This window comes from Saccopteryx bilineata, chromosome 2, assembly GCF_036850765.1.
Source record: "Saccopteryx bilineata isolate mSacBil1 chromosome 2, mSacBil1_pri_phased_curated, whole genome shotgun sequence".
NCBI classification, from domain to species: domain Eukaryota; kingdom Metazoa; phylum Chordata; class Mammalia; order Chiroptera; family Emballonuridae; genus Saccopteryx; species Saccopteryx bilineata.
In genome coordinates this window covers 24,956,496-24,969,296 of record NC_089491.1, presented here as the reverse complement: position 1 = coordinate 24,969,296, position 12,801 = coordinate 24,956,496, and the positions used below count along the sequence as shown (strand labels likewise).

Here is a 12,801-nt window from a genome sequence, read left to right as displayed (position 1 = left end):
GAACAAATACCTAGTTTCCTTCTTACGTATCTTTGACAGTAACATTATCCAGAGGGAAGTAAAACACAAAGTAGTACGTGTTATACAATAAATAAAATATGTAAAGCTTCACAGGACATGATACTTCTAGGAGTACAGTTGAAATCCAGGAATTTCAAGTATATAAGACTTCCTGTTTTCATATTTTAAGGATAAGTGGTTTGCTTTGGGTTTGTTAATGTATTGGAATGGTGCCTTGAACTTGACATAGAGATTGTGCTTAGTTTTTATTGCCTTCACTCCCAGACATTTAAAATTATAGCAATAAAAATAAACAAAATTATAGTAATATCCAACACTGATGAGGAACGAGAGGGAACATAAACCCTAAATACATTTTCTAAACACCTAGTTTTAGCCCAGCCAAAATATAAAATTAAAAACCTAATATAAATGGGAAAATGTGGAAGCCTATTCAGTCTTAAACTCAGGTGCCCGGACGTGACTATCCTGTGATGTTCTCAGGGGCCACCGTGATGTGACAGCTGCTTGTTCCTACAGGGAAGGAGCCAAACCGACCTTTTCATTGTCTTGTTTTGTTTTCTTGTGCCCATTTTCACATTTTTCTTCCTCACTTTTAGCTGCCATTGCCTGAAGTTACACATTTCTTGTTTCTCCCCAACCCCATTCTAATTGGGTTTTTATTTCTAGTGAACCAGAAAACCCTTTAACTAGAAATATTAAGTATTATATCTAAAGCAGTCCTATGAAGAGTTTTGTTAGTTTTGAATGAGGGAACACTGAGATCCCAATGAAAGGTATGGACCCCATTTTCTCTACGCCCCCACTTGCAACCAGTGGTGGGAGTCAAATAATTTAACAACCGGTTCTCTGCCCTAATCATCGTTTTAAGTATGAAAAAATGATATACCAAATGGTAGTTTATTGTTTCAAGCATTTAGTACTTATATGTGAACAATAAAAGAGGTATAAAAAACTAGATTGTTACAAGAAAGAGTTTTAAAATATTAATGAAAAAATATTAAATAATATCTGACAAAAATAAATAAAACTGTTATTTATTTAAGATATTTCCATATTGTTTCTTGATTGACATCTTCACTTGCAAATTTTTTTCACCTATGGACAGAATGAACATTACTACGGACACTTAAATACGCTGTTGTGCAGATGAACGTTAAAAAAGAGTAAGGAATGTAAACTTGTGATTTCCACATTGGGAGGCTGCCCAGGCGCCCACCTTAGAGAGAATCCTGGTTACAAGTGCCATTTTAACAACCGGTTCGCTGAGCTCTATAAAAAATTAGGTATTGGTTCTGCCCAACCAGTGCCAACCAGCATGAACTGGCTGAATCTCACCACTGCTTGCAATCCATAATTCTGCCTGTAATCTCAGGCTGGTCCCTGAATCCCATCCATGGTCCCCGTTTGAGAGTGCTGTTCTAAAGCTTCTGCAGTATACCTATATAACAATCCTGCTAGGCATTCTCTCAGAGCTGGCTCATTCTTTTTTAGACTGAAGCTGAAGACTTTGACTCTGTTGACAAATTTGACTCTTAGTAACATACTGCCTGAATAAGTTATTGAACTACTCTAAGCTTTAGTTTTTTCATTTACAAAATGGTGATAATAATAACTGTCCCCCAGGATAATTGCAGGATAAATATTTATATAAAGTCATGTATAGGCAAGCAAGTTGCAAACTCCAGATAAGGATAACATAGCCTGGGGCCCATGGACAATGGATGGGCTTCAGGGTGTCTGTGACTCCCCTGATATTATGAGCAAAATGTGAGTTTTTGCAACCTGTGAGTTTTTCTGGAAGCAGGGTCCATAGATTTCATTAGATACCCAATGTTATGGCCTGAAGAAAGTTATGAATAAGTGCTTATGGCATAGATTTTATATTATTGTTTTGTGTATTTTTTGGTTCTAGATTAAATTTCAAATAGGTAGAGTTGGTAAGTTACTGACTTTCAAGTTAGAGACATATTAGTGTGTATGTGGTGTGCAAACAATAGCCATTGAGCTCAGCTTAAATGATTAAACTATTAAAAAACATGGATCAATGGATCCACATAGTTATATCTGGCTACTTCATAGTTATGCTATATTTATTGATAAATCTATATCATTTTAATGAATAAATAAATATACCAGTTAGTGTAACATTCTCATTTAATCAAGGAGAATAAACAAATTGATCTAAGTATCTATAGCTCTAATGATCTCATTTCTTTAAAGGGATGCTATGAGATAAAGATACAGCTCTTAAAATGTTTGAGATTTCAGAGGAAAATTGCAATGTAGTAATAATGATGGTGGTGGTGATAATATTAATAATAGCTTATTATAGCTGCTATTTATTGGGTATCTACTAAGTAGCAGATACCATACCAGGAAATTTATAAACATTGTAGTTAATTTTATATCCAGCCTTTAAAGATAAGTATTATTGTCCTTATTTTATAAGTAAAGAAATCCAAGACTGCTGGATTAAGTATACTTAGGTTAAGTATAGGTCCAAAATGACAAAGCTAGTAAATGCTTAAGTGGAATTTTTTTTTTAAGTGAGAAGTAGAGAGGCAGAGAGACAGACCTCTGCATGTGCCCCAACTGAAATCCATCCGGCAAGCACTCTACCTGGAGATGCTCTGTCCATCTGGTTGCTCCGTTGCTCAGCAACTGAGCTATTTTTACCACCTGAGGTAAGGCCATGGAGCCATCCTCAGCACCCAGGGCCAACTTGCTCCAACCAAGCCATGGCTGCGGGAGGGGAAGAGAGAGATAGAGAGAGAGAAGGAAAAGGGGGAGTGGTAGAGAAGCAGATAGTTACTTCTCCTGTGTGTCCTGACCAAGAATTGAACCAGGAGGTCCACATGCCAGGTTGATGCTCTACCACTGAACCAACTGGCCAGGGCCTCAAGTGGAATATTAATCAAAGTCTATTTGACTCTAAAGCCTGTTATCTTTTCCTACAGTTTAATATGTGATTGTCTCTTTTTCTGCTTCTTCATGCTTTGTCTTTCTACTTTAACCTGTGAGCTCCACTCACAGGGAAAGAGACTGTTATGGCTACACCTGGGCTGCGTCCTCTGCACCTAGCTGACACCTATTCATAGAGGTACCAGGCAGTGAGGTACAGTGAAGCCAGACGGTTGTCCAGGTGCAGGACACCTGGATGGGAGCCAGGCTCCCACCCCGGAAACCTTTAGGAGTAGGGAATTCTCAGAGGGGGAGTAGGGAGGGTGGACATATGTCAGCGAGGCTTACAACTCTGGGGTGGGGCCTGGGTAATTTGGGAAACCATATTCAATATATCTATTGTTTTCAAAGAACGAAGTAGGGAGATTAACGCTGGACAAGATCTTTTTGACAGGCAGGATACCCAGAATGTGGAATGATGAGAAGGGCGTGGGATCGCGGAAGTGATGAAACACCGCAGTAATGCGCAGCAACACAGCTGGAGTTTTCCTTGGGTAACTCAAACCGATCCCCGCTGGGCTGGCACAACGGTGTTTCCGAATCCATGCCCAGCCCATTGGGGGCAGTGCTTGCTATTTGCGGAGGCCAGACGCTTCTTTCTCTTCCAACTTCCAAACCGCGAGAGCTGCAACCTTGCCAATGACTCCATCGTTTCCCTGTGCTCTCTGGTTTGTGCCACCTACCGCAGCGACCCTTCTCCCTCTACCACCTGACCCAGGTGTCTCAGTGAAAAGCCGCATGTCCCAGGGGAGCTGCCGGCGCACTTGGCGCCTTGGCGCCGGGGGCACTGAGCGCTGGTGACCACATTGCCTGGCGCGCAGCTGCCAGACTGCTCCCTCCCCGAAACCCTTAAGTGGAGTGGCTTGTCTAGCGCCCAACGAAGAATATTATCCAATTGCTTCCCGTTTTATTCGCAGGCTGGTTGCTGAGAGAGCCTGAGCATTCACTTTCAACCCTCAAGGGGAGGAGAGGGTGCGGGCGGGGAGGGGAGACGCTCCCGGCTCCACCTTGCGCGCGGCGCGGCCAGAGCGCCAGGCTCTGGCAGATGCGAGCAGCGCCGGCGAACCACGCAGCAGCGCACCCGGCAGCCCGGAGCCCCGCGATGGAGTGAGTATCCCCGCGCAGTGCGCGTCTTTCGCTGCCCTGCTCCCGGCATGTTGCCATGGCGACCGAGGCAGCAGGCCGAGCCCGGCTTGGGTCCGCTTCTGGGATGGGTGTTTAATTTCAGCTCAGTGTGTACGCTTGGTGTTTCTATAGCAGCAGCCGCGGCACCAGGAGCCAAGGAGTAAGAGCCCCGGGATGCGGGATGCGTGGTTTTGTGCTGCTACCCCTTGGCCAGCAGGTCCTGCAGAGGGGACGATGTTGCTAAGGTGGGAAGTGTATTCCAGGTTTCCCCATCTTTGCCGGTTCTCAGGGTGTTGGCTGCACTAGCCATTACTTCCGATTCCTAACCCTGTCAGCATTATTGGACTGCAGGATTTTTTTTTTTAAGGAGAGGGGTGGGGGTCACTGCGGATCTGAAGAAAAGGTGGTTCAGTGGTTAATGTGAGCCCGAGCTGCAATGCCGTGGCTACTAGAAGCCATCAGACGAAGCCCCCCCCCCCCAAAATAATTGATTCGTTCCTGGGGTAATTGAGAAAGGAGACAGAAAAGTAGGAACTGTGGCCAAGGGATTGAATTACAACGTTTGGCTCCGTAGGCACAACATGGGAGGGGTGGGGAAGAAAGGGCAGAAGGCAAGAGGGGCGTTAACCAGGAAAGACACGGCAATGGCTTCAGTGGCCTGGGCTTCCTATCCTCTGTCTTCACATCCTGCGTGGCGTTTTGGTCACTCTCTCAGGCCGCTGCTGCAGCAGGGCCACTCTGACAGGCAGTAGGCTCCAAGAAAGGGTCGTTTTGAGAGTCAGCTACTAAATACCGCTCACTTGGTCAGCGGTCTCCTCCTCCTGTTCTCTTCCCACGGATACTCCCTGACACCAAGGCCGCATGAAGTCATATTTCAGCTTGGAGATAATGTCCTGTTTTCAGTATCAGGACTTTCATGCCAAAACCAATAAACCCTAGATGAAGCTTTTATCCCTCTGCATATCTGATTGTGCAGATGCAATTTAATCCTTACCAACTGGGCCGCTAACGTGGAAGTGAGAGACAGCGGGGCATTTTTGGAATGAGGAGTTGAGAATTTCAGCCCCTGCGTGGCAGGTACTAGCGCTGTTGACTTTCTACACTAGAAGTTTAATGTTTCTGAACCTCAGTTTCCCTATCTATACAATGGAGACAAAAATGTTACTTTTAAGCGTTGTTGAGAGGATTGGATAATATTTCCATTCCTTCTAAAGGGCTTTGTAAATTGTGAGGCATATACCAACTCCAGGAGCTGAGAATTAAGGCTCTAGAGTCAGTTCACTGGGTTTGAGTCCCTTTGCACTTTGCTGCGTGACATCAGTCTTGCCAGACCTCATTTCTGGAAACAGGCATAATAATCCTAATAACTATTTTATGCCATTTTGGGGGAGATGAAACAAGTTGGTGACTAGAAGGGGCTTAGAAAAGAATCTGCCACAAAGTGAGCTCCATCAATATCATCCCTTACCTATAAATAGTATCACAAGTGCCTACATATATAAATACACACTTCAATAAATGCCACAGAGGGAAAAGCACGGAAAAAATAATAGGAAGAAATGCAGGTTAGAATGGGGGTCAGTGACACCTCTCTGGGGAATGGATACCTAATGTGAGATCTGAAGGACAAGCAGGAATTGACCAGGTGAAGAGTAGAGGGAAGAAGCACTCTGGGCTGAGAAAGCAGCATGTGCTAAGGGCCTGAGGCTGGAGAGACCTTAGCAAGTTGGAAGAACTGAAAAGAAGGGTAATGAGGCTGGAGCTTTGTCCGTGAGGGGAAGACAGTTCAGAGATGTGGCTGAGTACAATGGCAGCCACCAAAGAGCTTTATGCATGGGCATGATAATAATTATTTATGTTTTAAAGCTTCAGAGCTTAAAGTTCAGAAAAACTAAAACCATTTATCCTTCTGAACGTATTTACATGGACGGCATAGAAAACATGCTGTAGCCAAGTCTCAGAATGCTGCAAATGTCTACAACAGGAGAAAGGAATTATTAATTTTAAAAACCAGATAGTCTGCTGTTTGCCATTATCTGATAGTTTTGAATAAGTCGAGGTCAGTAATTTGAAGTGAAAATAAAAACATAATCATGTATTTGTGAGCATTATTGATTTCAATAAAACAAGAACAGTTGAAATAAAAAAAAATCTAGGTAACAGGCAAAGAGGATCATAACTGATTGTACTTGACTACTTTCTCACTGGGTTGAATATGAGATCATTGTGTTTATGGGAATGCACTTTAGTACAAACAGTTACTAATTTGACCTCACACCCATATGCTTTGCTGGACACTTCTCTGGAACAGTCTTCCAAACAGTATGGGAGCAGGTGAGGGGTTAACAAGTACACATTGGCAGTTACAGAATAGTCACAAAATTCCAGGTACAGCATAGGGAATATAGTCAATAGTACTGTAATAACTATGTAAGATACAACAGGTAAGTGCAAGACTTATCAGGGGGATCCTCTGTAAGATATAAATATCTAACCTCTACGCTCTACCTCTGAAACTAATACAGTATTGAGTGTCATCCCCTGTTCTTCACCCTCCCAGGAAAAACCCCAGTATGGGAGCCAGAAGGCACAGAGAGCATGGGACCTCTTTAAATTGTTTCCTTCTCTGCAGGTACTGGGGCTCTGGCATCACTGGTGGCAGCCTCAGAACTGGTCAGATGGGACTCAGAGGTGATATTCCCCATCACCCATTAGGCGCTTGCTTTTCACGTAGACTTAGCCACAGTATAAGTTTAATGCATCCAGAGAAGATCACAGAGCATCTAAACTAAAGTTTGGTTTCTCTGATAAATAAATCTAGGCTCATGAAGGGGTAAGTGTGGTTGGGATATTGAGTCACGGATGACTTCTGGTCCGTAACATATGCCTTCCTTCATGCATTTATCTATGCAGCATATATTTATTGAATTGAATATTTCCCATGTACCAAACACAGTGATAGGTACTGGGGCTAGATGGTAACCAAAACATCACTGGTTCCATCTTCAAGGAGCTTACGGTTTATTCTATATGTGGCTGTGGATGCTATTGACCTTGAATCATTTCCATTTTTTTTTGAGGTTTATACACATTTATTGAAACATACAGGATGTTAGCAGAGAAATCATTCAGTGGTATTACATTATGCCACTACCTTGAATGTATCATTTTAAAATTATAAATATATATTTCATAACTAAGGCTTTGGCCAAAAAAAATAGAAGGAAAGTTGTTTAGTACATTTGTGAAAGGCCAATAGGAAATGGATTTTGAACATTAGAAAGATCGAGTCACTGAATTAAACAGCAACGCCCGCTAATCTAGAATCCCGCTGTGTTGAAGGCAGAAGTGTCTGCAGAGCTAGTCATCTCAGCAATCAGAAGAGATGGGGGGCAGGCACGCCTTTTGGAGGTAGCTGCAGCGCTGGCAGGCCAGCAGGCTGGGCTGGTCAGGTGAGCATGTCCCAGAGACAGCAACAACACTCTGTTGCTCAGGTGGATGGGCCCAAGTCATCCCTTCTTTGGTCTTCCACCACATACACTGATTTTAGAGGGCTCCTGAGGTCTGCCTTGCCAGCCATACTGCGGGTATCCTTGGTAGGTATCTGTCCTCCTGTGACACAAAGCGTACCATTTTATGTGTTCGACACATTATAGGCATTGACTAAATACGTTTAAAAAAGTGTGAAGCTTTTACAATTTAATTATTTTTTTCTTTTTCTTTTTTCTGAAGCTGGAAATGGGGAGAGACAGTCAGACAGACTCCCGCATGCGCCCGACCGGGATCCACCCGGCACGCCCACCAGGGGCGACGCTCTGCCCACCAAGGGGTGATGCTCTGCCCCTCCGGAGCGTCGCTCTGTCGTGACCAGAACCACTCTAGCGCCTGGGGCAGAGGCCAAGGAGCCATCCCCAGCGCCCGGGCCATCTTTGATCCAATGGAGCCTTGGCTGCGGGAGGGGAAGAGAGAGACAGAGAGGAAGGAGGGGGATGGTGGAGAAGCAAATGGGCGCTTCTCCTATGTGCCCTGGCCGGGAATCGAACCCGGGTCCCCCACACGCCAGGCCGACGCTCTACCGCTGAGCCAACCGGCCAGGGCCTTAAAATTTAATTTTTATGATGAAAGTAATACATGCTTTTAAAAAACAAATTTAAATATAGAATTTTGTGAAGTAAACCTCATTTCTCTATTCTCTCCCTCAAGTCTCAGTCCTTCCAGGTCATTACCATGAACAGTTTGGAAGTATCCTTCCAGATATTTTCCATGCCAACAAAATTTAATTGGAAATACATACTTATATAGGTTTAAATAGCTCCTCTTACATAAATGAAATTACACTGCATGTGTTGTTCTGAAGTTTTGTCTTTTTTCATTTAATAACTTGTGCATATTTTCATATTCCAATATATACACATCTACCTCAGGTGCTTTTATTAGCTGCTTAGAATTTATTTTTGGAACGTCATTTATCAGCCACCTTTCATGGAGATTTAGGTTTGTTTCTTTTTTTTCTATTATATGCAATGTTGCAGTGAACATCCTTGTACACTTTGCACATGAGTCTGTATACTATTGTCCAGAAATGGATTTTTTGAGTGAGTTAATGTGTAATATTATAAATTTTGCTAAATATTGTCAAAATGGCTCCAAAAATGTTATATCACTTTATATCACCACCAGAAATGTTTGAGAGTCCTTGTTTCCTCAAATCCTTGAGCACCTTCACCACACTATATATTTATATCTGAATTGGTATCTGACCTGTCTAAGTTCATGTAATCAGTCTACCAGTGGTCACAGCCTCTGCTATGTCCACTGGATTTAGGCCCTTTGGGCTACTTGTCAGTTTTCCACAAAGCACTGGTGACCCATAAGTTACAAACAGCAAGCTTGAGCCCAGGAGCTAATGAACATTCTTTACAAAGGCAAAACTTACACTGTCTCATTAACTTTTTTTTTTTTTAAATTCAAGCATACTTTTTTTTTTAATTAATTAATTATTTTTTTTACAGAGACAGTGAGTCAGAGAGAGGGATAGACAGGGACAGACAGACAGGAACGAAGAGAGATGAAAAGCATCAATCATTAGTTTTTTCGTTGCGCGTTGCAACACCTTAGTTGTTCATTGATTGCTTTCTCATATGTCCCTTGACCACGGGCCTTCAGCAGACTGAGTAACCCCTTGCTGGAGCCAGTGACCTTGGGTTCAAGCTAGTGGGCTTTTGCTCAAATCAGATGAGCCCACGCTCAAGCTGGCGACATTGGAGTCTCGAACCTGGGTCCTCTGCATCCCAGTCCAATGCTCTATCCACTGCGCCACCGCCTGGTCAGGCTGTCTCATTAACTTTTAAAAGTGATCAAGTGGTTTTTTTAGTTTGTCAAACCCAGACTATTAATTCCTTACTCTTACACTTGAGGAATTGAGAGTATTTTACTTAGCCCCCCCCATTTACAATTTGTTGGATTATTTTGTAAGTTTTATATTTTCAAAGTTTTTAACACTTGCAATTTTGAATGGTAAATATAATTATGACAGTTCATTCAATCAATTGAGCACCCTTTATGTACGAAGTGCTGTTGTTCTAGGTGCTGAGAATACAGCAGTGAACAAAACTGAAAACAGGTCCTCTGATGACAGAGCTTCTATATAATAGTGGAGCCATTATATATATGTATTCATTAATGTCAAGAAGTGATAAATGTTACCAATAAAGAGTAAAACACATGAAAAGACCAGAGGGTGATGAGGGAGGGTTATTTTGGATAGAGTGGTCAGGAGACAGGTTTCTGAGATGGAGAGTTTGATTATCGACTTGCACGAACTGAGAGGGTGCGCCATGCAGAAGAAGGAAGAGAGAGCATTTGCAATGGTCCTGGGCGGGGAGGGTGGGGATCATGCTTTGTGGGTAGTGTTAGTCTTTGATCTAAATGCAGTCAGGAGTATTGCCAGTACTTTTATCCCTGGCATCCTCCTTTCTGAGTATTTTGTGTTGATTTGGTGTTTAGTGGGAAGGTTCTGTTTTCAAATAGGGGCCAAGTGTGTTATATTCTGAATGCCTTTCTGTTGCTTCTATGAGCAAACAAATTGAATGTATATACAATTATGGAATTATGTGCCCGTAATTCTATGTAATTCTATAGGACATTGTTTCATTGTGTTCTGGCATTGACTCTTGCTCCAGAAAAAGTATGAGGCTAGCCTGATTATTCCTCTTTGTAGTTGTCTTGCTTTCTCTCTCTTCTCCTGTTCTTGAATTCCTCCCTCCCTCCCTCCCTCCCTCCCTCCCTCCCTCCCTCCCTCCCTCCCTCCCTCCTTCCCTCCCTCCTTCCCTTCCTTCCTTCCTTCCTCCCTCCCTCACACCCTCTCTCCCTTCTTTCCTTTCTTCCTTTCTTTTCTTTCTTTCTCTTTCTCTCTCTCTCTCTCTCTCCCTCCCTCCCTTCCTCTTCCTCCTCCTCCTCTCTCTTCCCTTCCTTCCTTTCTTGCCTTGATGCTGACAGAATTATTTTTAAATATAAAGGTTTGGTAACTTTTCTGTGATATTTATCACCTTAAGTCATTGTGTTAGTTTTTTCCCCCTGAAAAATGGTATGTTTTTTAAAATCTGAATAGTCATATTTTATTTTATTTTTTTAAAAGTTATTTTCTTCATGGCTTTCAATTAAAACATCCACTATAGATGTATATATCACCTTTTAGGGCTGTCCATTGATTTTTGGCAGATAGTTCTTACAGTCTGTAGTTTGAGAATCTTGGCTCTTTGCTAGTTTCATAGTAGATAACATTTTCTTTTCAATTTTTCTTTTTTTTCTGTTCATTTCAGCAGCTTTTAGGGTGATTTAGAGAAAACTTATTTTTACCATACATTAGAATTAATGAATCAATGAATCTTTAAAGCCCCAAAATAGGTGGGAGAGTAAATAGCTGGTTTGGCTAGAATTACCTCCACTTGGAAATGGGTAACAAGTACAAAGCTGTTAACACACATAGTTTCTATACGTTTAGTTAATACTTTCAGAGAGGAAAGCCAGCGGCAGATAAATAATTAAAAACAACCCCACAAGAAATAGGTCAAATTTTCAGATAAAGTCTTCTTCATATGTTTAAAAAAATTAAAGAAAACATGAAACCTTAAAAAAGTAAGTGCAAAGTGAGCTGGCAGGGTCAGAAAATAAATTGAAGATGATGATAAAACCACCACAGAAGTGAGGGCTATATTGGAATAAGAACTAAACAAATATTGCTTTAAAATAAAAGGCAATTTCCTAGAGGATAGACTTGACTGCAACAAAAACTCACAGGAAAGTGGGAGAAAATGAAGGCAATTCAAAACAGTTATGGAGGGCAGTAAGTAATACCCAGAATCATTATTACTGGAAAATTTCTTGTTACTCTACATCTTTTTTTCAATCAGTTCTTAGAAATGAGTATAGCAAGAGAAGTTTATGACTGAGATTAGAAATACTTAGCAGTAGAAGAACTTGGGAAAGCATGATGTAAAGCCAGTATCCACGGTACTATCACAACAGCCTGGCCCATGCAGGTTCTCATTGGATTTGGACAGATGATAATGAAACGACAGAGCCACGAACTGGTGGACCATCATCTTTAATCCTAGCTTGCACCTGGCGGGCAAGTAAAAACACTCACTGGGCTTCAAAACCCACTCATTCAGCGCTCACAAAGCTACTGACTTATCTGAGTTTCCTAGAATCAAAGGTTTCTAGCTCACTAGCCTCATTCTCCTTTGTTTCCATCTCCTTCTCTCTATACAAACTCTGCACTAACTGGCTTCTCTTTCAGCACTCCACCATCTTGGCTGCCTCTCCTCTCCTCCATGTGGCCTTACTCTGCTTTCCAACTTGCTCTCTGCTCTAATGCTAATCTCAGGAACCCAGAGAGAGCAAGCTCCTGGTCTGCCCCACTTTATAGTGTAGAAATCCAAACCTTTAATCTAATATACAAATAGGGAAGTCTCTAATAGAAAGTCACTTATCTGAGGCATGATGGGATTCCTCATGATTGCACCACCCTACATCAAAAAGGGTGGGAAAGGCTTAGTCCTAAAACGAAGCCCCAAGATACAAGGATCTTGCCTGCCACAGCCCACCCCCAACACACATTAATATAAAATATAGTCACGCCCATCCCAAGCAATCACCTGGGCTACGGGCTTCCATGTGGACAGTGCCATCTTTAACAAAGTGAGCATAATATATTTTATCTGCCCAACACATGGACATAGTGGATATTCTCTGTCTCACCCTTGAAACCTACTCTTTGCCCTTCTCCCACTGCTTTGTGCCCTAGGAGGCTGAGCCCTCTGCACTGTGTCAACAAGGGTGTCTTACCCTTCTGCTTCCAGTTGGGCTGGATCAATGGAAGGCACCAGCAGGAGACCCAAGGGTGAACGAAGAGTGAGGTCAGCATGTTTACTCTGTGGTCTCCCTCCCTGCAGGGGAGTGGGCTGACAGTACACTTTCTCCTCTAAGAGCCACAGCTGCTGTGGACCAGCGCGGCTAGTAATTGTCCAGGTCCTGAGTGAGAACGGTGTGGAATGAAGAAATAAACTCAGAGAGAAAAAGGATGGGATCGGGAGGTCTCTGCAATGCCTTTAGCTTGCAAGAGCAAAAGCAAAGCCCCCTGTCTGCTTTATTATATAGTGCAGAGCCATATGCAAATAAGGAAGTCTC

General features: G+C 42.6%; 1 protein-coding gene across 2 annotated transcripts in view; it reads left to right on the top strand.

The window, feature by feature from the left end:
- Positions 1–3,635: 3,635 nt before the first annotated feature.
- The window catches only part of PALM2AKAP2 (PALM2 and AKAP2 fusion), a 449,455-nt gene continuing 440,289 nt past the window's right edge, over positions 3,636–12,801 (top strand). The window contains exons 1-2 of one of the 2 annotated variants that reach the window (XM_066256553.1): positions 3,636–3,653; positions 3,903–4,092. In XM_066256553.1, coding sequence (XP_066112650.1) covers positions 4,031–4,092 — 62 coding nt within the window. In that variant the 5' untranslated portion in view covers positions 3,636–3,653; positions 3,903–4,030. Of the gene's footprint in view, positions 3,654–3,902; positions 4,093–12,801 lie in introns of those variants that run through there. The other variant, XM_066256558.1, reaches the window with a different exon arrangement.